General features: G+C 42.0%; 3 protein-coding genes across 3 annotated transcripts in view; 2 read left to right on the forward strand and 1 right to left on the reverse strand.

Moving 5' to 3' along the window:
- LOC125516580 (probable protein phosphatase 2C 55) overlaps window positions 1-11172 on the reverse strand; it is a 40576-nt gene extending 29404 nt beyond the window's left edge. The window contains exon 1 of the mRNA XM_048681967.1: window positions 10984-11172. Within this exon, the coding sequence (XP_048537924.1) occupies window positions 10984-11172 (189 nt within the window). The remainder of the gene's footprint in view (window positions 1-10983) is intronic.
- Window positions 11173-11849: 677 nt separating this feature from the next.
- LOC125516081 (achilleol B synthase-like) lies at window positions 11850-21415 on the forward strand. Its single transcript, XM_048681567.1, has 18 exons — window positions 11850-12152; window positions 12735-12932; window positions 13297-13386; window positions 13522-13713; window positions 13834-13918; window positions 14541-14707; window positions 17552-17740; window positions 17940-18053; window positions 18415-18537; window positions 18621-18743; window positions 19016-19114; window positions 19450-19506; window positions 19865-19911; window positions 20007-20150; window positions 20240-20417; window positions 20690-20770; window positions 20855-20938; window positions 21102-21415. Exons 1-18 carry the CDS (start codon window positions 11955-11957, stop codon window positions 21252-21254), a joined length of 2322 nt encoding a protein of 773 aa, XP_048537524.1. The 5' UTR covers window positions 11850-11954; the 3' UTR covers window positions 21255-21415.
- Window positions 21416-22683: 1268 nt separating this feature from the next.
- LOC125516015 lies at window positions 22684-25367 on the forward strand. Its single transcript, XM_048681499.1, has 3 exons — window positions 22684-24086; window positions 24562-24663; window positions 25049-25367. The coding sequence occupies exons 1-2, from the start codon at window positions 22734-22736 to the stop codon at window positions 24658-24660; spliced, it is 1452 nt and encodes a 483-aa protein (XP_048537456.1). The 5' UTR covers window positions 22684-22733; the 3' UTR covers window positions 24661-24663; window positions 25049-25367.
- Window positions 25368-25770: the final 403 nt, after the last annotated feature.

A 25770-nucleotide genomic window follows, 5' to 3' on the forward strand; every position in this document is an offset into this window, starting at 1 on the left:
ACTATTTTAATGGACTTTGTTATACTTGATATTCCCGAGGATGATAGTATGTCTATTATTCTTGGAAGACCTTTTCTTAATACTGCAGGGGCTGTTATTGATTGCAACAAAGATAATGTCACTTTTCATGTTAATGGTAATGAGCATACAGTACACTTTCCGAGGAAACAACCTCAAGTTCATAGTATCAACTCCATTGGGAAAATTCCGTCGATTATAATTGGAGGTTCTGAATTTCCTCTTCCTACTGTCAAAAAGAAATATGATATACTTATTATTGGGGATGTGCATATCCCCGTTGAGGTAACTTAGTATTATTCGAAATTTCTCCGGTTTCATGATTATCGGAATGAGTTTGTTAACAAGACTTGATCAACCTTGTTAGTGGATTCTTTTTGATGAGCATGAGATGGATGAAACTAGAAGCACAACCTTCTGTACCACACTTTTACTTTCTGTTGTTTATATTAAATAAAGTAAAAATAGTATTTTTCTGTCTGTTTCCTGACTTATCCGTGCAATATAAAAATATCCCGAAAATAAAAGTCCTCAGAATGCCATGCCAATTTAATATGATTTTTTCGGGAATATTTGAGGATTTACTGTGCAAAAATTACCGCGGGAGGAGTTGCCACCTGGCCACGAGGGTGGTGGGCGCGCCCTCCCCCTATAGGGCGTGCCCCCTGCCTCGTGGGCCCATGGTGGCCCTCCTCCACTTATCCCAGCACCCAGCTTCTTCCTCTATCTCACACAAACCTGAAAAACCAACTCAAGCACGAGTTCCAGCCACTTTTGCTGTGATTTTCGATCTCCTTGCTCAAAGCACCTCTCACAAAACTGCTTGGGGAGATTGTTCATTGGTATGTGACTCCTCCATTGGTCCGATTAGTTTTTGTTCTAGTGCTTTATTCTTTGCAAATTTGTGATGCGTAGGTGACCATGTTCTTGAGCTTGCATGTCAAATTTATATGGTTCCAAGTAGTTCTAATGCTTGATATAGGCTCTAGGCACTTGTAGGAGTAGTTGCTATCAATATTATTGAAGTTGGTTTACTTTTATTTTGAAGTTACTAAAAATTTCAGAATTTTTTAGAGAAAAACAATATGTTTAGGAAGATGTTCCAAGGTGGTTCCTCTAAGAAGCAAGGACCCAGGATTGCTATGCGCGATGCTGACGAGGATCCACCAAGAGACGCTCCAGTACGGCCTTGCGAATGGCCGTCAGAAAATTTTATGGACCGTGCGGGAATTAAAGAAGAATTCAAAGCATATTTGCGCAATGCCGGTCTTGAAGATTTTGAGGCTAACAAATTCCCCCATTATCATGATCTCACAAGTTCATTTGTGAGGAGGTTTGAGTATTCATCTTCGCGTAATTCTCCTTCAGTCATGTTTGATCTTTATGACAAATCTTATACCATGGACTTAGAGGATTTCACTTCTGCTTGCGAACTTCCATCATGGGGTAGTGTTAGGGATCCCCCTAAATCTGAATTTAGAAACTTTCTTGCTAGTATAACTGTGGGGGAATCTAGAGATATAACGCAGGCTACCATAGGGAGCATTCACTTTCCTGCTATACATTATTTTGCTCTTTTCATCGGTAGATGCATAAATGCTAAGGATGAAGCATGTACATGTGTGTCCTTGATCTTAGCATTCTTAGGAGTGCTGTGTTAGGAGATCAATCTTATCATATGGGAGCCATTGTAGCTCGTAGGTTGCATCATAATAGACATAATGGAGATTTCTTTGGAGGAATTTATGCAACCCGCTTAGCTCGTTTTCTTGAGATAGACATTCGTGAGGGTGATATGGAGTTGCCTCCTGCATATTTAGATTATGACTCTATGGCTTCGCACCAGTTTGTCGAGAGGCCTGAATCACCTCTCTTATATCGTTTAATTTTTGATAAACGACGTGTTTTCTGTATTACTCTCCCTGCTCCTGCCTTCTTTGATTCACAGACAAAAGGAAGATATGTTATTACCAGAGAGGAGGCAGAAGAGTACGAGAGGAGAGCAGAGGCAGCTCGACTCCACGCTGCAGCTCAGCAGGCGATAACCGCTGCACATCAGTATGATCCCAACTATTCTTCCTCATTACAGTACGACCCCAACAACTATTATTATGGATACCCGCCAGGCCAGCCGTGGCCATAGACCAACTTAGGCCAAAAGCCTAAGCTTGGGGGAGTACATATTTCTCACCGACATTATATTTATGTTCACACACACTCATTGCTAGATGTCGGTGCTCATACTTTTTCACTGTAATATCCATGCTAGTTTATTTTATTTTTCCTGCTTTCTTCTTGTGTGTTTGTTAAACCTTAAAAAAACCAAAAAAATAGTAGTAGTTTATTTTTCTGCTGTAGTAGTAATAATTAAAAAGAAAACCCAAAAATATTTCCTGTTCTTCTTTTGCTTGTTGGGAGCTTTCCCGTGTAAATAGTTTTATTTCTTTTCTTTTCTTTGGGGGTCGGTAGGAGAAGACCATAATTAAATTGTTGAAGTGGCTCTTATATGCATTATTGTTGATTTAACCAAGAGCCCATATTGCCTTGTCTTCTCCTGTTTATTGAATGCTCGCAGATTCCAGCTTAGTCCAAGACACGTACACTCTTATTATTATTCACACCGTTCGGTCGTGCAAGTGAAAGGCAATTATGATGATATATGATGGACTGACTGAGATGAGAAAAGCTGGTATGAACTCGACCTCTTCTGTTTTTGTAAATATGATGAGTCCCTCGTTCTTTATTCAGCTTATTATGAATAAACATGTTTGCAATGACAATTAGAAATCATAGTTTCTTGTGCCATGCTTGATTAGCTATGAGTTATAATGGTTTACCTTGTATGCCAACATGCTATTGAGATGATTATGATGTGGTATGATGGGGTGGTATCCTCCTTTGAATGATTTAAGTGACTTGACTTGGCACATCTTCACGCATGTAGTTGAAACAAAATCAACATAGCCTTCACGATATTTATTTTCATGGTGGATTATATCCTACTCATGCTTGCATCCAATGTTTATTAATTTTAATGCATGTACATGGCTGTTGTCGCTCTCTAGTTGGTCGCTTCCCAGTCTTTTCCTAGCCTTCACTTGTACTAAGCGGGAATACTGCTTGTGCATCCAATCCCTTAAACCCCAAAGTTATTCCAGATGAGTCCACCATACCTTCCTAAATGCTGTATCTACCTGCCGTTCCAAGTAAATTTGTATGTGCCAAACTCTAAACCTTCAAATAATCATTCTGTTTTGTATGCTCGAATAGCTCATGTATCAACCAAGGCTGTCCTTATCTTCCGTGTTAGGCGGGTTATTCTCAAGAGGAGTGGACTCCGCTCCTCACTCACGAGATAAATGGCTGGTCACCGGGATGCCCAGTCCCATGCTTTATGCAAACTAAATCAAAATTAATTGCAAACAAAACTCCCCCTGGGACCTGATGTATGTTGGAGGCACTCGTTGTTTCGAGCAAGCCATGGATTGATGCTTGTTGGTGGAGGGGGAGTATAAACTTTACCATTCTGTTTGGGAACTGCCTATAATGTGTTTAGCATGGAAGATATCGCCATCTCTTAGTTGTTACGTTGACAATGAAAGTATACCGCTCAAAATACAATTTATCTCTATTTCAAAACCGAGCTCTGACACCTCTACAAATCCCTGCTTCCCTCTGCGAAGGGCCTATCCACTTACTTTTATGTTGAGTCATCACCCTCTTATTAAAAAGCACTAGCTGGAGAGCACAGCCGTCATTTACATTCATCACTGTTAATTTATATTGGATATGACTATGATTGGATCTCTTTTACCATAAATTACAATGTCTAGTCAGTCCTTGATCTTTAAAGGTGCACTGCATTTATGTTTTGCGGTCTCATTAAGGGCTAGCGAGATACCATCTTGTTATATCATATTGTGGTTGTTTTGAGAAAGTGTTGTCATCCGAGATTTATTATTATGACTTGCTAGTTGATTATGCTATTGATATGAGTAATCGTGAGACCTGAGAATTATTGCAAATGTGGTTAGTTATGATCTATGCTGAAAACTTGAATGCTGGCTTGACATAGTTACAACAACAAGAGCAAACAGAGTTTGTAAAAGGTTTTCTTTCTTTCTTTCAGTTTGTCAACTGAATTGCTTGAGGGAAAGCAAGGGTTTAAGCTTGGGGGAGTTGATACATCTCCGTCGTATCTACTTTTCCAAACACTTTTGCCCTTGTTTTGGACTCTAACTTGTATGATTTGAATAGAACTAGCCCAGACTGACTTGTTTTCAGCAGAATTGCCATGGTGTTGTTTTATGTGCAGAAAACAAATATTCTCGGAATGACCTGAAACTCCACGGAACATCTTAGAAAAAATAATAAAAAATCCTTGCCAAAGATGAAGACCAGGGGGGCCACACCCTTCTCACGAGGGTGGGGGGCGCCCCCCCCCCAGGGCGCGCCCCCCTACCTCATGGGCCCCCTGGATTCCTCCGACGCCAACTCCAACTCTATATATTTACTTTCGGAGAGAAAAAAATCAGAGAGAAGAAATCATCGCGTTTTACGATACGGAGCCGCCGCCAAGCCCTAAAACCTCTCGGGAGGGCTGATCTGGAGTCTGTTTGGGGCTCCAGAGAGGGGGTTTCGTCGCCGTCGTCATCATCAACCATCCTCCATCACCAATTTCATGATGCTCACCGCCGTGCATGAGTAATTCCATCGTAGGCTTGCTGGACGGCGATGGGTTGGATGAGATTTATCATGTAATCGAGTTAGTTTTGTTAGGGTTTGATCCCTAGTATCCACTATGTTCTGAGATTGATGTTGCTATGACTTTGCTATGCTTAATGCTTGTCACTAGGGCCCGAGTGCCATGATTTAAGATCTGAACCTATTATGTTTTCATGAATATATGTGAGTTCTTGATCCTATTGAGGAAGTCCTGGATTAGGGGGTGTCCGGATATCCGGACTATAACCTTGGGCCGAACTTTCGGACTATGAAGATACAAGATTGAAGACTTCGTCCCGTGTCCGGATGGGACTTTCCTTGGCGTGGAAGGCAAGCTTGGCAATACGGATATGTAGATCTCCTCCCATTGTAACCAACTCTGTGTAACCCTAGCCCTCTCCGGTGTCTATATAAACCGGAGGGTTTTAGTCCATAGGACGAACAACAATCATACCATAGGCTAGCTTTTAGGGTTTAGCCTCTTTGATCTCGTGGTAGATCTACTCTTGTACTACCCATATCATCAATATTAATCAAGCAGGAGTAGGGTTTCACCTCCATCGAGAGGGCCCGAACCTGGGTAAAAACATTGTGTCCCTTGTCTTCTGTTACCATCCGCCTAGACGCACAGTTCGGGACCCCCTACCCGAGATCCGCCGGTTTTGACACCGACACCTATCTTGCAAGTCTATAGTCACCTACTATGTGTTATGATCCGGCAACCCCGAAGTGACAATAATTGGGACCACTCCCTGTGATGACCATAGTTTGAGGAGTTCATGTATTCACTATGTGCTAATGCTTTGTTCCGGTTCTCTATTAAAAGGAGGCCTTAATATCCCTTAGTTTCCAATAGGACCCCGCTGCCACGGGGGGTAGGACAAAAGATGTCATGCAAGTTCTTTTCCATAAGCACGTATGACTATATACGAAATACATGCCTACGTTACATTGATGAATTGGAGCTAGTTCTGTGTCATCCTATGTTATGACTGTTACATGATGAACCACATCCGGGATAATTATCCATCACTGATCCAGTGCCTACGAGTTTTCCATATACTGGTTCTCGCTTATTTACTTTCCCGCTGCTACTGTTACAATCACTACAAAATACCAAAAACATTACTTTTGCTGTCTTTACTTTTGTTGCTGCTACCACCACTATCATATTACTTTGCTACTAAACACTTTGCTGCAGATACTAAGTTCCAGGTGTGGTTGAATTGACAACTCAGCTGCTAATACTTGAGAATATTCTTTGGCTCCCCTTGTCTCGAATCAATAAATTTGGGTTGAATACTCTACCCTCGAAAGCTGTTGCGATCCCCTATACTTGTGGGTTATCAATGACAAGCCAAGCAATTGTTTCATACTTTAGTAATCTCAAACCTATAAACTTTCACGCAATATATGAGCGCGATCCATGGACATAGCACTATGGGTGGAATAGAATATGATGATGGGGGTTATGTGGAGAAGACAAAAAGGAGAAAGTCTCACATCAACGAGGCTAATCAATGGGCTATGGAGATACCCATCGATTGATGTTAATGCAGGGAGTAGGGATTGCCATGCAACGGATGCACTAGAGCTATAAATATATGAAAGCTCAACAAAAGAAACTAAGTGGGTGTGCATCCAACTTGCTTGCTCATGAAGACCTAGGGCACTTGAGGAGGCCCATTGTTGGAATATACAAGCCAAGTTCTATAATGAAAAATCCCCACTAGTATATGAAAGTGTCAAAACAAAAGACTCTCTATCATGAAGATTATGGTGCTATTTTGAAGCACAAGTGTGGCAAATGATAGTAGCATTGTCCCTTCTCTCTTTTTCTCTTTTTTTAATTCCTCACTTGGGACAATGCTCTAGAAAATGATGATCATCACACTTCTATTTATTTACAACTCAATGATTACAACTCGATGCTAGAACAAAAGATGACTCTATATGAATGCCTCCGGCGGTGTACCGGGATATGCAATGAACCAAGAGTGACATGTATGAAAGAATTATGAATGGTGGCTTTGCCACAAATACTATGTCAACTACATGATCATGCTAAGCAATATGACAATGATGAATGTGTCATGATAAATGGAATGGTGGAAAGTTGCATGGCAATATATCTCGGAATGGCTATGGAAATGCCATAATAGGTAGGTATGGTGGCTGTTTTGAGGAAGATATAAGGAGGTTTATGTGTGAAAGAGCGTATCATATCACGGGGTTTGGATGCACCGGTGAATTTTGCACCAACTCTCAATGTGACAAAGGGCAATGCACGGCACCGAAGAGGCTAGCAATGATGGAAGGGTGAGAGTGCGTATAATCCATGGACTCAACATTAGTCAAAAAGAACTCACATACTTATTGCAAAAATCTACAAGTCATCAAAAACCAAGCACTACACGCATGATCTTAGGGGGATAGATTGGTAGGAAAAGACCATCGCTCGTCCCTGACCGCCACTCATAAGGAGGACAATCAAAGAACACCTCATGTTTCAAATTTCTTACATAACGTTTACCATACGTGCATGCTACGGGACTTGCAAACTTCAACACAAACATTTCTCAAATTCACAACTACTCAACTAGCACGACTTTTATATTATTACCTCCATATGTCAAAACAATCATCAAGCATCAAACTTCTCTTAGTATTCAAAATACTCATAAGAATTTTTTTACTAATCTTGAATACCTAGCATATTAGGATTATTTAAGAAAATTACCATGCTATTTAATACTCTCAAAATAATCTAAGTGAATCATGAGAGATCAATAGTTTCTACAAAACAAATCCACCACCGTGCTCTAAAAGATATAAGTGAAGTACTAGAGCAAAACTATATAACTCAAAAGATATAAGTGAAGCACATAGAGTATTCTAACAAATTCCAAATCATGTATGGCTCTCTCAAAAGGTGTGTACAGCAAGGATGATTGTGGTAAACTAAAAAGCAAAGACTCAAAACATACAAGACGCTCCAAGCAAAACACATATCATGTGGTGAATAAAAATATAGCTCCAAGTAAAGTTACCGATAGGAGTAGACGAAAGAGGGGATGCCTTCCGGGGCATCCCCAAGCTTTGGATTTTAGGTGTCCTTAGATTATCTTGGGGGTGCCATGGGCATCCCCAAGCTTAGGCTCTTTCCACTCCTTGTTCCATAATCCATCAAATATTTACCCAAAACTTGAAAACTTCACAACACAAAACTTGAAGTAGAAAATCTCGTGAGCTCCGTTAGCGAAAGAAAACAAAAGACCACTTCAAGGTACTGTAATGAACTCATTATTTATTTATATTGGTGTTAAACCTACTGTATTCCAACTTCTCTATGGTTTATAAACTATTTTACTAGCCATAGATTCATCAAAATAAGCAAACAACACACGAAAAACAGAATCTGTCAAAAACAGAACAGTCTGTAGTAATCTGTACCTACCGCAAGATCTGGAACCCCAAAAATTCTAAAATAAATTGCTGGACATGAGGAATTTATCTATTAATAATATGCAAAAATAATTAACTAAGTAGCACTTTCCAAATAAAAATGGAAGCAATTCTCGTGAGCGCTAAAGTTTCTGTTTTTTTACAGCAATATAACAAGACTTTCCCCAAGTCTTCCCAACGGTTCTACTTGGCAGAAACACTAATTAAACACAAAAAACACAACCAACACATAGGCTAGATAAATTATTTATTACTAAACATGAGAAAAAAGCAATGAATAAAAATAAAATTGGGTTGCCTCCCAACAAGCGCTATCGTTTAACGCCCCTAGCTAGGCATAAAAAGTAAGGATAGATCTAGGTATTGCCATCTTTGGTAGGTAATTCTTCAATGAGGCATCTACCGTCCTTAGGAATTTCTTTATTTTTATTGATTATCAAACTTTTAGGCACAAGATCGAAAAAATCATTAGCAGCAAATGGTTCCTTAATGATAGCAAAAAGATTAGGATGAACACTTATAGATTTGAGATCCGCAGTTTCTTTGCTAGAGGATTCACCTTTATTTTTAGGAACATACATAAGCTTGGCAATTTTAGTTGGAGGACTTGGAGTATTCTTTACGGAAGAAAAAGCGGTCCCCAAGTTGGTAATGATACCCTCAAGTTTATCGATTCTAGTGGAATCATGATTTATTCTTTCATTAACTATAGGTTCCTTCTCTTTAATATTTTTCAAAGTTACTCCTACTTTAGATCCATATTGGGTAATTTGGTTGTGGATCTTTTTATCAAAATTTTCAATTAACTCAACGGTAGCAACTTTATTTTCAATAATTTCAAGTTTTTGCATTACATGCTCCAAAGTTAACATAGTTCCATTAACCAAAAGAGGTGGTGAGACAAACAAATCTATCATAGCATTATAAGAACCAAAAGTATGGCTACCCAAGAAGTTCCCTCTGGTAATGGTATCAAGGATATATCTATGCCAAGGAGTAGTGCCAACATAAAAATTATGAAGAAGAACGGAAGTAGATTGCTTCCTGGTAGATCTATTTTGAGCATTGCAAATTCTATACCAAGCGTCTTTTAGATTTTCTCCCTCCCTTTGCTTAAAATTCTATACCAAACTTAGCAAAGATCAATATGAAACGAACTCGTAGGCAATGCATCAGTGATGGATAATTATGTCGGATGTCATTTATCATCGAACAGTTATAACCTAGGGTGACACGAAACTAGCTCCAATTGATCAATATAATGTAGGCATGTATCCCGTATATAGTCATATGTGCTTATGGAAAAGAACTTGCATGACATCTTTTGCCCTACCCTCCCGTGGCAGCGGGGTCCTAGTGGAAACTAAGGGATATTAAGGCCTCCTTTTAATAGAGAACCGAAACAAAGCATTAGCACTTAGTGAATACATGAACTCCTCAAACTACGGTAATCACCGGAAAGAAATCCAATTATTGTCACCTTGGGGTATGCGGATCATAACTCGTAATAGGTGTCTACAACTTGCAAGATCGGATCAAGAACACAAATATATTCATGAAAACATAATAGGCTCGGATCTGAAATCATGGCACTCAGGCCCTAATGACAAGCATTAAGCATAGCAAAGTCATAGCAACATCAATCTCAGAACATAGTGCATACTAGGGATCAAACCCTAATAAAACTAACTCGATTACATGATAAATCTCATCCAACCCATCACGGTCCAGCAAGCCTATGATGGAATTACTCACGCACGGCGGTGAATATCATGAAATTGGTGATGGAGGAAGGTTGGTGATGATGATGGCGATGGATCCCCCTCTCCGGAGCCCCGAACGGACTCCAGATCAGCCCTTTCGATGAAGAACAGGAGGCAGCGACGGCTCTGTATCGTAAAACGCGATGAATCCTTCTCCTCGATTTTTCTCCCCGAATGTGAATATATAGAGTTGGAGTTGAGGTCGGTGGAGGTCTAGGGGACCCACAAGGCAGCCCCCCCCCCTTGGTTGATTCTTTCGCTAGTATTTTTTATTTATTCCAAAAATATTCTCCGTAAATTTTCAGGTCATTCCGAAAACTTTTATTTCTGCACAAAAATAACACCAAGACAATTCTGCTAAAAACAGCGTCAGTCCGGATTAGTTCCATTCAAATCATGCAAATTAGAGTCCAAAATGAAGGCAAAAGAGTTTGGAAAAGTAGATACGATGGAGACGTATCACGCACCAACTTTCACACAACCAAACATCCTCAAATTGTGTGAATGCCGGACCCCTTGGCTTGTAAACTCGTTTCTTCTTTTCAGATTGTGATGTTTGCCCAACTTCAAACACCGAGGAATTGGTATCCTCCATGGTGAATTGCAAAGACTCTTCACCGTGATTTATCATGGCATGCAATATTTGTTCCTACAATATGCATCGCAATTTAGCTATGGTCCTACTAATACGATCGGATGATACATGCAACAAAAGGAACTATGGATGCAAATGTGGAAGGGTCAAAATTTATACCAAGTCTTGGTCGGGCACTCCGTTGAACATGAAGTGGGCATGACCGACACTGGCATTGCCCGAGGATGCCCGATGCACTTCGAGCTCCAGCAAGTCTGTCACCATGTCCTCGTTGGGGACAGCTTGAGAAAAGCTCAAAACCAGGATGCCCTTCCACTGGGAGGGCGTGGCTGAGTTAGGCAACGGCGAAAAAATTCATTGTCTCCATGGCCACGACCAACAGATTGAGGAGCATCGTGTCCCTATCCTCAGTAGCGCCTTCGCCGCCACCAACATCGCGTCTGCAGCTGCCTTCGCCGCCGCTATCTTCTCCGCAGCCTCATGCTCGTGCTGCCTCTGACGGCGCTCCTTCCAGGCAAGGTTCTCCGCCTTGCAAGGATCCAAAGCCAATCCGGGGAGCCCGACTGATTCCGCCGAGGCATCATCCGTGCCAATGGAGGCGGACATGATCGTTAGGATGACATCAGTGAAGGCGGGCAAGGACAGTTAGCAAGAAGAGGGTGGGTGGCTGCGCGGCGGCGGGAGGAATTCGGTCGATGCAGAGAAGTACTCAATTTGGTTCCATTTTGGGATGGATCCGCCTTGACAAAGCCGACATGCAGGTGTTGTTATACCTGCTGATCTAAGCGGCCGACCCCTCAAAAAAAAGATCTAAGCAGTCGACCATGAGCCAGGGATTCTTGAGATCCTGGAAAAGAAATACTGAAGAAATGATTTCGCCACACACCTTAGGTCATGTACAATAGTGCTATATTAGAAGTGTCATATATGATGAATTATGAGGTGGGGGAGAGAGAATTCATAAGCAAAGACTTGTCTTCTCTTATTTAAAGGATGATTTTTTAGCACAATACGCCTGATCATGTTTTTAGGAATAACTAATTATTTTAGATAAGGCTAAGAGGTAATTCATTGTAGACACATTGCTATTGTCATTTTTAAATTACATGTAAGGTTTAAAATAAGACTATGTTTATCAACCGCATGTTAAACACGGCCGTTGGTTGTTACACGTACCATCGATCTCTAGTGCATGGTGCAGTTGTGCGTCTACCAATTATTAAACATTGCCAACGAGCCATGCATGTGGCAGCGGTTGCCGCCAATCTCCTCCTCTTTTTAAGCACGCCCAGCTCAGCTGATACTACCACAGAGCCAGGCTTTCCGTTCCGACCGACCAGCGAGAGACAAGCTGAGTGAGTGCGTAGTTGTCGGGAGCGGCCGCCGGCATGTGGAGGCTGAAGGTCGGGGAGGGCGGCGGGCCGTGGCTGCGGTCCACCAACGGCTTCCTCGGCCGCGCGGTGTGGGAGTTCGACGCCAGCGCCGGCACGCCGGAGGAGCGCGCCGAGGTGGAGAGGGTGCGTCAGGAGTTCACCGACGGCCGGTTCCGGCGCAGAGAGTCCGCCGACCTCCTCATGCGCTTGCAGGTATGCATGCATACTACTGTATTCGTTAAGTGTACAGCGAGTAGCCGATCACTTCTTTGGAGAACGATGGTTATGCTGAATCCTGAATGAAGTATGATGGCCATGCTGTTTACAAAGGGAGTACTCCCTCTATAAACAAATATAAAAGTGTTTAGAATACTATTTTATTGATCTAAACGTTCTAAACGTTTTGATATTTCTTTACGGAGGAAGTATTATATAATTCGTCTACAATGGCTATGCTCTTTTCTGTGAAGTTCTTGCATGGTCGTCCTAGCATAACATTTCTGTACGCCCAGAAGCAGTGGCAGTTACTCTAGTAGTGTACAGGTTTGGGACCCAATTATTTCATTATTTGGACCCACGATTCCAAGGTACGATTTCCATTCATGACTTGAATGTGCCGATCTACCAACCTTGTACCTATCTAGAAAGTTGGGAGTTATTGCCTCATTGGGCCAGCCAACAAGCCTTCTGACACTCCATTTTTCAAGACTGACATGTTACTTTAGCTTTAATTTGTGTTGCAAGTATACGTGACACCCACAACTCAACAAACTAAATTTAACCTAATATTTGCAGTGTTCAAAAGAGAACAAACATCAAGGGAGGGACCGTCGTCTACCGCCAATGGAGAAGCTCGAGGAGAAAGACGAGGTCACTGAGGACACCTTGCTGGTGTCGCTGAGGCGAGCCCTCGATCAGTTCTCTTCGCTGCAATCGGATGACGGCTGTTGGCCCGGGGACTTCAGCGGGATAATGTTCGTCATGCCTGGTTTGGTATGTAAAATAATTATTATGAGTATTTTATACTCTGGCCAAAATAAAACTGTGTACATATCTCGGAGTGACTATAGACCAGTTAACTTGTTCCTAAAAAGAAGGCCGGTTAACTTAGGAATTCTTATTTCTCAAAAGAAATAGACCAGTTAATTTAGGAACTCTTATTTCTTAATCAACATTGATAGCCTTCCGGTCAAAATAAAATTCTTTTTGCATGAATCGTGTGTTTAAATTACATGGTTGTTGACGGTAACTTGAAAATAGTTACTTCTTAGATATCTAAGAAATAGGGGAAAATATATCGTATTTATACTTTCTACTGAAGATTCTCACTGATTTTTGTTGCCGTGTGCACTTGCAGATATTTGCCCTCTATGTCACCAGATCACTCAACACTGTGGTGACCGCGGAACATCGACGAGAGATATGCCGCTACATCTACAATCATCAGGCACGGCATCATGCACTTTCATATTGCAATTTTGGCTGTAGAGGCTGGGAGATTTATTCTTCAATTATGCGACTTTTTTTTCTCACACACCCGTCTTTCATATATTTTCTCCCTTTGTCCTTTTGTTTTTTGTAGAACGAAGATGGGGGATGGGGCAGCCTAATTTTAGGGTCGAGCAGCATGTTTGGTACATGCTCAAACTACATCACTCTAAGGCTCCTCGGAGAGGAGCTAGATGGCAACACGGCGTTGGCTAAGGGGCGTGGCTGGATATCGTCCCACGGCAGCGCTACTCTTGTGCCACAGTGGGGGAAGATATGGCTCTCGGTACGTTTGTATATTCATTCATGGATATTACCCCAACACATACATAATCTTGGAGCAATAATATACTTGGTCAGATTAATGTGTCAAGCAATCTACTTGAGTTTGAATTAACTGTTGCAGATACTTGGGATGTATGACTGGTCCGGGAACAACCCGATCTTCCCCGAACTATGGCTTGCACCGCAATTTCTCCCGTTTCATCCAGGTATCGCATCGCCCGGTTCCATCTTTTGATGCTAGGTTTTTCACGCAGTTTTCCATCATTTGATGCATACTATATAGTCGAAGTATTTTTTTCCAGCACGTACTTGTAGTTGTAGAGGACACACACATACATACTTTTTTTAGGTGTATGGACACACACATATATTTTTTTTAAAAAAAGGAGGATGACCCCCGGCCTTTGCATCTGGACGATGCCAGTCCGGTGCACTCCTACCAGGACGGGTATAAGGCCGCCGCAGCCATCTGCCACGAGTCAGAATTTCACTTCCCCGACCTCTGCACCGACTAAGGATGCATACGGCCATTTTAGTATGAGTACCAAAATAAACATGGTCCTCAGAAAAAAAATTAAATGAGTATGACGATATTTTGGGATGAGTGGTTCCATCACATATCAAACTTGATCCATAATAAATGAGGGAAAATCCCTGTGCATCACCTGTCAATTTTAGAAATTGAATTCGGGTCGTTAGGCTGCACAATCACATGTCCAACCACTAAGCCAAAGCTCTCTTTGCACACACGTATATAACGTGTGTGCTGTCTATAGTTTGTGTGCCTCAGGAGGAAAGCACTGATTAAAGTCTTCACATGTTGCGTAGGGAAATTCTGGTGCCTGTGCCGTATGGTCTACCTGCCTATGGCTTATCTCTACGGGAGGAAATTCGTTGGGCCCATTACGCCTACGATCCTGGCGATAAGGGAGGAGATCTACGACGTGCCGTACGACAAGATCGACTGGGGCATGTCACGCAATGCATGCGCCAAGGTTCGTTCAGTTCCTAGACGATCATAACCTTTGCTTGCTTGCTTTTTTGAGAGAATGAAACATAAAACTGGATCAAAGTGGAAGAACAATTGTCTCCACATCAAGATCAAGATCAAGGTTTGTTGATAACCACCATAAAATTCCACCGTGAAAATGAGAACATAAGGTCGATGATATATGGCATATATCGTTCACCACTCTGACTGGCCATGTACGAAAGCTAAGATGAAAGGAATCCGACGAACAAAGCCTCGTGACAACATCATCTTGCGAAACCGGTATTCTAGATAATCAACCACAAGGCACTGTTTTAACTACCTTGCCATCGACAATCAAACCAAGTAATTAAGACCAACATGTAGATGGAGAGGCTAGGACATGATTATATGGGTCGCTACTATTGTCCACGCCAAAATAACCTAGAAATAAACATCGAACCTACCCTTAACTACAATCATAAGTATTGTGATGGTTGATATTATTTTTTACATACTTGGTTAAATTTTGCATTGTTTTAGCTTCAGAGAAAGTTTACACGCCTTCTTTTCAGGAGGCGTGGATGAAGTAAAATAGTTAAAACTCTTTTTTGAAGGGAAAAAAGGAACAACATTTAGGTAGGAATAGCCAGGCCTGGTTTTGCAAAACACTGGGGCCAACTGATAACCCTAGCCTCCTATTATAAATGGTCTGAGCTTTTTGTTAGGGGACCTCTTATTTGACGCAACCTATTTGACGCAAATAGGAGAGAGCAATTAGGTAACAAGCGCTCCTTCAGGAGTGTTGCAACGATCAACGCCATTTGGCGCGCTCTCAGGCATTCGTCACGTGTCGCGCTCTGGGCGCTCCCTCCAAATTTAATTTAATTTTTATTTTTCTGCACGCGTTTTCGGCTTTTTAAACGTTTTTTCTTATTTTTTTCGACGTTTTGGTTTTCCACTGGTCTTTCTTAGCTTTTCAATAAAAAAAATTGAAAAAAACATTTTGTGCGAAAAACGTGTTTTTTTTTCTTTCATGAGAGTCACGGTCTTGCTTCCGCAAGAGACACGGTTTTGCTTTCGCGAGAGTCACGGCTGTGCTTCTCGAAAACGAAAAAAATGTGTTTTTTGTTTTTTTTTCTTTCGCGAGAGTCACGGTTTTGCTTCCGCGGGAGGCACGGCCGTGCCTCTCGGAAACGGAAAAAAAACGCGTTTTTTGTTTCTTTATTCTTTCGCGAGTCACGGTTTTGCTTCTGCGAGAAGCATGATTGTGCTTTCGCGAGAGTCACGGTTTTGCCTCTGCGAGAAGTATGGTTGTGCTTTCGCGAGAGTCACGGCCGTGCCTCTCGAAAAGGGGAAAAACACGTTTTCTATTTTTTTCCTTTTGCGAGAGTCACGGTTTTGCTTCCGCAAAAGTCACGGTTGTGATTTCACGAGGAGTCACGGTTTTGCTTCCACAAAAGTCACGGTTGTGCTTTCACGAGAGTCACGGTCGTGCCTCCTCGGAAACGAAAAAAATAATTTTTTTCTCTTTTTTTCCGCGAGAGTCATGGTTTTGCTTCCGCGAGAGGTACGGTTGTGATTTCGTGAGAGGCACGGGCGTGCCTCTTTCTGAAAGGGAAAAAACCTATGCTCCCGGTTCGGTTTTTTTCGTTCGGTTTTTTTCATGAAAAAAAAGTTCGTCAAAACTTATCAACATGGGATCTAGTTTTGAAGATCTTGACGCGAGGAATCCAATGGTGAAAGCGGTTCGAGATTTGGACGCACGGTTTGAGAGATAAAACGTTTTGAATAAACGAATCTATGAAAAAAAAGAAAACTCCCAGGTTGCGACAAGTGACGCGCTGCATGTGCAGCACTTGTCGCAACTAGGGGAATTGGAGTGATCTTTACAACGAGTACTTCTTAATTAGTGATTTCGCAAATAGGAGGGTTGCCGCACAGGGGTAGTCTTGGTGGGTTGGCCCATGCATGGACTGTAGTAAACAACTTTATTTTAGTTTGGATTTTTTTTAAAAGAGAACATTTTGAATTTGGAACAAAATTTTAAATGTGAACATGTTTTATAAACAAATTTTTTTAAAAATTATTATTATTAAATACGAATATTTTCTAAAAAATTCCAAACATATAGAAAGTGCTATCTTTTTTAGAATTTACGAAGATGTTTTGGAACTGGAATGCCTTTTGAAATTCTGAACAATATTTGAAACATGAATTTCTTTTAAATTTGAAATGATTTTTGAAATTGAAGATTTTTTGGGAAAAATATTTTTTTAAAGGAAAAAAATAAAACAAGTAAAAGAAGCACCAGAAAATAGAAAAAAGAACAAACCAATAAAACCGGCCCGGAACATTCTGAAAGGTTCCCAAAACCTAAATAGGCCGGCCCGTTTGGTTGCTCGCTCGTGGCTCCTGTGCGATTCTGTGCCTGTTTGACGCAAAAAACAAAAACAAAAAAGAGCTCTGGCCGCAACTGAGTAAAGCGGCGGCGGCGCCGGCGCAGGCGGAGACGACCGCAGTACGCAGTGGCTCCGAGCAGCCGACGGCACATCACCGGCCTCTTCCTGCGCGCCTTCGCCAGCACCACCACCCTTCTTTCTTTCTCTCTCTCTCTCCGACACCAACATGCAAAAGCAAAATGGAGGCTGATTCTTTCAGGTTGCCGCTCGCCGGAGAAAAAGTTGGGCATAGTTCCTTCTAGGTTTGCTTCGCTCAATCGTGGAATTAGCAGCACACTTTTAATTTGATTATTTTTTCTGCTGCTCGTGGAAACCAACACAGGGGGAGAAAGCACAAAGCACCACCAAACCACGAATTCACTACTCAATTACATGGTGTTTAATCATCTTTTTCTGCTTAATTTCAGGAGGACCTTGTGTGCCCACGCACAACGCTGCAGAACGCCGTCTGGACCTCACTCTACAAGTGCGTGGAGCCGGTGCTGAGCAGCTGGCCGATCAACAAGCTCAGGGACAGGGCTCTGAAGAACCTCATGGAGCACATCCACTACGAGGACGACAACACGCAGTACCTCTGCATATGCTCCGTCAACAAGGTAATGCGTCGTCTGCTTTATTCTTGAAGCTGCATCTGAATAGACCTAGAGTCACTCAGTACATACGAACCCTCGAATAAATAAGAATTGAGAAGTATGAAATGTGGGCATCATGACAAAAAAAAAATATTTGCCTAGACCCTAGACTCAGGGGCTTGATATCAAACTCACTTATTATGTTTTTCTTTGTGATGTTTAGGCTCTGAACATGGTCTGCTGCTGGGCCGAAGATCCAAATTCGGAAGCGTTCAAGCGGCATCTTGCGAGGGTACCTGATTTCCTGTGGATCTCGGAAGATGGCATGAAGGCGCAGGTATGATGACATTTCAGTTTTCATGCACTTGTAGGTACTTTCAAGTCTGTTTCCCTGTTTTTTGTTTACGTTAGGTACTTAAGTCTAGTATAAGAAGAGAATATATTTTCAGCACTTTTAGCCGTGATTGGATGATTTGTGGGTGCACTACTGCTGTCAAACTAGAATCATGTTTTCAGCTCGGAAGTGCATGGTTAAATTATGAGTTAATTTTTCATAATAACTTTGATATTTGGTGCATGGTTAAATCATGTAGACCTTTGTTTACAATACAACATGCCTTTCATTGTTTCAGAAAATTGCTATTCTTTTCTGAAGAGAAAGTGAAAGTATGTATAATTTTCTATTATGTCAAGGATAGGTATATGATGGTGTTCAGAACTGGGAGACATCATTCATTATTCAAGCATATTGCGCTACAGGTCTTGTGAGTGAGTATGGCCCAACTCTCGAGAGAGCCAATGCATTCATGAAAAAATCGCAGGTTCTTTTTTGTTCCTCATAGTTATTTCAATTGATAAAGTTACATAATGTAATCTAAAACAGTGTGCATGTCCATACCTGAAGGTTCTTTGGAATCATCCTGGCGACCAAAGTTATTCACATCGCCACAGATCGAAGGGTTCATGGACTCTTTCAAGTGCAGACAATGGATGGACTGTATCTGACACTACCGCAGAAGCACTTAAGGTCATTTTTCTCCTGTTAATATCAACATGTGAAATTAGTTATTAATCAAGTAGTAAGTGCTATTATATAACCTAATCTTAATAAATGAATTTACATCCAGCAAAGGCATACACTTGTACAGTGTTCCCTTGGTTCAGTTGTCGATCCTCTTTTTTTAGAAAAGAGGTTGGCGCCCGGCTTTAAATTAATGAAACCCTTACAACCAACCAACGGTATCCTGTATTGTTTTTATTTTGTCTATACAAGAAAGTCTTACATTATTTGATTTTCAGGCTGTGCTGCTGCTCTCAAAGATCTCTAGGAACATCGTTGGCGATCCAATAGAAAGAGAAAGGGTGCATGATGCTGTTGATTGCCTTTTATCTTTTGTGGTAAGAATTCTCAAAAAAATTAAGCCATGTAACATGATTGTGCAATTTCCAAGCATTCGTTCATATTTCCATGAATATGGATCTGTCCCCCCAAACTTACACTGGGAAAAATGCATCTGAAATGTTTTGCCAACTTTAGTTTATGAATGTGGTGAAGTCAACATTCATACTGTTTGCACAATTTTGCAGCTCCTTTCAGCAGTCAGTCAATAGATTTAGTAATTGATGTCAAATAAAACTATGCATGTTGCCGATGTTTAATTTTTTGCTATTTTTTCGGATTTTTCTAAGCTGTGAAGGTCACCTGGTTAACAGCGAATCATTTTTGGTTGTAGAATAAAGATGGGACCTTTTCCACATATGAATGTAAAAGAACTTCGACTTGGATAGAGGTGAGTTTTTACAGGCTGCTAATTTTTTTCTGATTTATTAAATTGAGAGTGAACAATTAATATTTATGAGAACTCGATTGTTGCTTTTTAGATATACAATATGATATCTTCAGTTTACCATATTTTTAACTCATTACTGGTTGATTATATTTTTATTTTTTTTAGTGTTGAGAGATTTGCATCTCAGGATTAAAATACTTTAGAAATACTCCTATCATTATGAATGTTCAGATCTTAATTATTTATTGACTCCTATATGTTTTGATAGTCTGATATTTCCAGAATTACCCGAGCGGAACTCATATTCCAAGTTTTTTTAGCCATGCTCTTACATGGTTTTCTGCTTTTGGTAATCCAGATCCTCAATCCTTGCGAGAGTTTTCCAAACATGATTGTCGATCATCCGTAAGTGATACCGTGTTGTTTGGAAAATTCTTCTCCAAGCCCCTTTTTCTTTTAACTTGAGAAACAAACTAATGGTGTATGATAAAACATGGCAGATATCCAGAATGCACTTCCTCGGTGCTTCAAGCTCTTATGCTGTTCAAAGAACTACATTATGGTTACCGTACTAAGGAGATAGAAAAATGTATCAGAGATGCAGCAACATTCATTGAGAGCAGACAAGGAGAAGACGGTTCATGGTTTGTCAGAAGGCCGCATTTCCTGACTTACCTTATAGAAAACTTCACTTCTACTTCAACAATTCATAACGCAATTATTACTTTCGCAGGTTAGGCACTTGGGGTGTGTGTTTCACCTATGGGGCCTTCTTTTCGGTTAAAGCATTAGTTGCTGCTGGAAGAACATACGAGAGCAGTTCTTCCATCAGGAAAGGATGTCACTTCATATTATCAAAGCAGCTCAGTACTGGTGGATGGGGAGAAAGTCACGTATCTAATGAAACAAAGGTAAACATCTAGATACTATTGCTTACGGTTTCTCGTTTATTGGAAGCATTACTTGCCCCTTGCAAATTCTAATATATAAAAAATGCAATATGGTAAAAATCTGCTTCGTTAGCATGCGAACGAAATCAGTTAGCGATATATGGACCTTCTATTCTTAGGACGTTCTCAATCCATTTCATAAGAAACAAGTGCTTCTCCCGTTGTAATTCTATTTAATAAATTTTGGTTTTTTTTGTTTCAACCTATATTTACTGTGATCTAAAATTAAACAGGTATATGTCAACATTGAAGGTGACCGTGCTCATGCAGTGAATACTGCTTGGGCAATGTTGACCTTAATATATGCCGGACAGGTATGTTTTGTACATTGTTTAATTCAACTGTGAGAGGAATACACTGTTTTATCAAGCTTACATGATTTCCTTACTGAATACCAGATGGAACGAGATCCAGCACCACTTCACCGTGCTGCGAAGGTGTTGATCAATATGCAGATGGATACAGGAGAATTTCCACAGCAAGTAAGTTCCCTTTTCATTTGTGCTTGCAACGTTACTTTTTCATGAATAAACTTAACTGGTACAATTCGGTGTTGGTATACTCCATAAAAGTCCTATTATATCATGTGTTAAGATCAGATTATACATACTGGCTAACCTGACTATGCTTGCGTTTCGATGATAGGAACACGTCGGATGCTTCAACTGCTCCCTTTTCTTCAATTACCCCAACTACCGCAACCTGTTCCCCATCTGGGCTCTCGGGGAGTACCGGCGCCGCCTTTGCTCGAAAAGCACAGGCAGGCGTGCGCCATCGTCGTGCGGAACACGCGTCTGACATGTGTCAGGAACACTTGAGGTCTTTATGTAAACAATTTCATTATTTATAGCTATAAACACATACTGTAATACTATGACACTAGACTGTAATTGTAAAGCTACAAATAAGTTTGATGCCCATAAAAAAAACTCGATGATGTGTCCTTCGAATGCATTTCATACAGTTGACCTCGTTGTGGAAGAAGCATGGATGACATAGTACATCATATATTCAGTTGACATTGTTGTGCAAAAGGCATGTAAGGAAAATTTCGAACAGCCAAAGCCCTGGCTTGAAGGTCTGTTCAAGCGCAAAGACTATGTACCTCCTGTAGTGAGCAATCCCAACCCCAGCCAGACGGAGGAGGGGGACACAAATCTCACAAGTTCTTTTATGTAGCCGTATCTGGCTGAGACTCATTGGACAGAGATGGAACTGGAGAAAAACACGCTGCAACACCACCCTCTCCGTAGGACTATGTTGCCGTGAACAAACGCTAAACACGCCAGACCAACTGTTCGACGATCAACACTATGCTCCGGCTCCTTGATGCCACTCCAAGGAAGGAGATCAACATAGAGAAAGCTGAGAAATAATTATTCCTATCACCACCGCTGCTCCAACTTCACCGACGACGAAGACCCTATGAGACACGGACCGGGACATGATCTGAGGTTCCTCAACCTCCCTGCCATCGCATCGGCCGGCGGAGACCAGGGGAACCCATGGCGGTGCCGGCGGCTCAATGGGATGCAAGTCGCCTCCCGATCTCCTCTCTCTAGGAACCCTAAAAAAGGAAATGGTTTCAACTCGTTGTTTTTTAAAAGGAAATGTGAACTTTTTTTCTGACAAACACACACACATTTCTTTATGCATTAACATTTTTTCAAATATACATTGAAATTTATATATATATATATATGTTAAAAAATGAAATACATGTTATATATATATTTTAATACATCTTGGGTATTTTTACACAGTTTTTAAATTTTACATCTTCATTAAATAATTTTTAAAAATATGTGCACAAAAATGTGAATATTTATGTTTTATACTAGATAACTAATTTTTTTATGAATAGACACATATTATTGTATAATTATAATTTTTTACACGTGAACATTTTTAAGGTACACATTGGACATGTTTAAATACCTTATAAAATTATACTAACATTTAAAAATAGTGAGTACTTTGTTATAACATAATCATTTTTTCAAATAGGTGAACATAAAAACGAAAATGAAAATAAACTAGAATAAAATAAAGTAAAAGGAAAACAGGAAAAAAAAACGAGCTACCTCTAACTGGGCTGGTCCAGGTTTGTCGCAGTTAGAGAGACGAGATGGTCAGCCCACGCAGCCCACGCAGCCTCCCCGACGGACCTGGGTCGTATCCTTTGGTGGATAAAAGTCATTCGGGAGTTCTTTCCGTCGACACGAGACAACCCATTCGGCTTCCCCCAGACCCCCACTACTCGCTAGGTCTCCAGCGATGGCATCGGCGCCGCCGCCGCCGCCGCCGGCGAAATGCCCCTCGGCCGTTCCCACCACCATACAAGATCTCGACGACGATCTCCTCCGCGAGGTGTTCATCCGCCTCCCCGCGCTCCCGAGCCTCGTCCGCGCCGCGCTCACCTGCCACGCCTTCCTCCGGGCCGTCCGCTCGTCCCCTGCCTTCCGCCGCCGCTTCCGGGATCTCCACCCGTCTCCCTTCGTCGGCCTCTTCATCCAACGCCTTATCGAAAAATGGGAGCCCAGCGTCCCTTCCTTCGACGCCCGCCACCGCCGCTCCGACCGGGACTTCGCCGCCGCTGTCCGCGGCGGCGATTTCGCCCTCAACGGCCTCCCGAACCCAGACGGCGACAATGAAGACTGCGGCGACCAAGACGAGGACAGCAACGAGGCGGAGGCGGAGGGGGGCAGCGACGAAGAAGTTGAGAACAACGAAGACGAGGAGGACAGCGACGAAGAAGATGAGAAGGAGGAGGAGGATCCCTCTCCGGTGTGGGAGATCGAGCGATGCAGCGACGGCTACGTCGTCCTCTTCAACCGGAGGGCCAGGCAGATCGCCGCCTACAACCCTCTCACGCGGGCGCTGCATCTCTTCCCCTCGCCGCCGGGCATCTTCAAAAGCGCCTTGACCTTTCAGTTCCACATAATCTCCTCCTCCGAAGAGCACCCCGGCTCGCCGCCCCGTGTGGTTTGTTTCTACTGTGGCTACCTTTACGCCTCCGTCGGCGTCATCTCGCCGGGGAGCACCGAGATTGGGTGGCAGATTTTCCCTGAGCCTTTGATTCCAGGAGCAGTGGGAGCCACCGGCAAGATGGTGAACGGATCCCTCTACTGGACACACCCAGGGAGACTCTACATCACCGTGCTCGACACCGCGACGCTGGAATTCTCTAGAATGGAACTGCCGCCGCTCTTGGCGGTGGAAGAAGGCAGTAACCGTGATTGTGATTTTGTGCTTGGTAATACCAAGGATGGGAGGCCCTGCATCGTGTCCCCGGATCCGTGGGGTGGCTGTGAGCTCCTGGTTTTTTTCTGGAGACCCGATGAATACGACGGTGTCGAGAGGTGGAAGCTGGACCAGGAGTTCAAACTCAAAACGATCCGTTGGCTCACTGAGATTGAAGACGATTCTTATGTCGTTGTGCACGTTATGGATGTTACCGATGGAATCGTGTACCTGCGCACTGCCTATGACGGGTATACTGAAGTTCCTCAGCTGCTCCTATCCTTTTGTCTCGAGACAGCGGAGCTGAAAAAGATCTGTGAGTATGATCACAAGCTCCATCCCTACGTCATGGCATGGCCTCCTTCTTTGGTAGGAGTACATGATAAGGTGAGCCCATATATATGCATGTGAAAATGTTGCTGGTATATAGTTTCTTTCTACGTTTGAAACCTGGATTATATGCAATTTTTATTTACTATTTAGTGGATTGTTGTGGGAATCTGCTAACCCACTCATACTGTACATCATTCCCGTTTTGCAATTATGAAGAAATTTAAAATTAGTCATGTCAAGGCAGCCATGGATGAAGTAGTTACAGATATATGTAAATGGTATTCTCTAGGCTTATAACTGCTTTCTTTCAAAAAGTGGAAAACCTTCCACTCTTTCAGCGTTACTATTGTTACGAGCATTCTCGTATACTTCTTTATGTTGGGTTCCATTCTGCTGTCCGCTTACCGCACTGTGTGTCCAACTGTCTATTGGGGCAACATCGGTGGCTTTGCGTGTTTTAATACCGAGTAGAAACAGACTACTTGTTTTGGGATGATCACAATACTTACATAAGCTTTAAATTCTTTAGGGCCCCAATGATCTAGCTCTGTCTACCCCAAGCTCCGAAGGAAGCGATGTGAATGCTGGAGGTGGCCCAACAGAGCCTGCATCGGTTCCCAAAGCATAATAGGTAATTAACGTTGTGGACTGAAGGCTGTAAATTTCAGAAGTTGGATGATTTGCATAATGGGATACGGGCGTGCACCTTCATTAGAAATTGTAAATGTTGATTCCATTGACCTGCTAGCTTTCTATAGCCTCTGCATCTCCAAATTTTGAAGAATGCGCCTGAGATGATTTTTTAGCCGCCTTACCTTTTCGTGGTGATTCGACGCTGCTAGCATTTCTGCATTTGGATGGTACCCTTTTGGATGCTCGAAAGCCTGCCATTCCTAGCTTTTAAATTCGACTCGTATTTAAACATTGCAGGATCAGATGCTAGACTTGACTCAGATTTCCAATGCACTATACTGATGAATGATGAATGTTTCCACTTCTTTATCTTGTTCTTGTAGGATCACTTAGAGACTCGGTGAGATAGCTGTGGGGTGTTTTGGCGATGCTGGTTGATGACTCAAGCAATATGTATGGCGATACCTTGAAGGTTGAAATCCTTATGTCCTACTGGCTGTGGCTATCTTGGGAGCCCGATGTCCTCCTTTTATCTTAATGTGCCTTTTGCGCATGCAGTATTTTGGAATTTCGGATCTACTTTTGAACCTTCTTGGACCTTGGTACTTTAGATGGTTGTAATGGTCAGATTATGAACAGCATGGTAATTCGAAGCTGCGAGCCTTGTTGCTGCTGGACCAGCAGTGCTGGTGTTGTGCATCCTGGATTGCTGGGTTGATATATGTCTAGTCTTGCCTCTGCTTGTTAATTCTTGATGATTTGCTCTGTGGACTATCTTGTCTACGAAGTAGTTATGTTGGTGCTCTGAATTCCTGCTGCTTGATGATGCCTTCTATCTTCTGCCTCATGAGTAAATGGAGATGGCCTTGATCCTGCAACAAACCAGAGCCAAACCTAAGCCTTGTATTGCGTCCGTTCGCACTACCGAGCTGAGGTAGTCTGTCTCGCCTCGGGTCCACTCTTGGTCAACTCAATTTTCTCATATGCTGCACATATGAGTGTTGAATGCCTGAATTCAACCATTTTTTACAAGGCAGTTCATAGATATGGTTGTATGATCCCATCTTTTTTTTCTTTTTGAGAAAATTGTATGATCCCATGTAAG

The sequence above is a fragment of the Triticum urartu genome, chromosome 6, assembly GCF_003073215.2.
Source record: "Triticum urartu cultivar G1812 chromosome 6, Tu2.1, whole genome shotgun sequence".
Taxonomy (NCBI): domain Eukaryota; kingdom Viridiplantae; phylum Streptophyta; class Magnoliopsida; order Poales; family Poaceae; genus Triticum; species Triticum urartu.

Excerpts from the sequence above, each read along its gene's own strand:
- LOC125516081 (XM_048681567.1), top strand. The coding sequence starts at position 11,955 with ATGTGGAGGCTGAAGGTCGGGGAGGGCGGCGGGCCGTGGCTGCGGTCC. Across the intron at positions 12,933-13,296 it reads TGTTCGTCATGCCTGGTTTG|ATATTTGCCCTCTATGTCAC; the intron begins GTATGTAAAATA and ends GTGCACTTGCAG. Across the intron at positions 20,939-21,101 it reads CAGGAGAATTTCCACAGCAA|GAACACGTCGGATGCTTCAA; the intron begins GTAAGTTCCCTT and ends TTTCGATGATAG.
- LOC125516015 (XM_048681499.1), top strand. The coding sequence starts at position 22,734 with ATGGCATCGGCGCCGCCGCCGCCGCCGCCGGCGAAATGCCCCTCGGCC. Across the intron at positions 24,087-24,561 it reads TGGTAGGAGTACATGATAAG|GGCCCCAATGATCTAGCTCT; the intron begins GTGAGCCCATAT and ends TAAATTCTTTAG.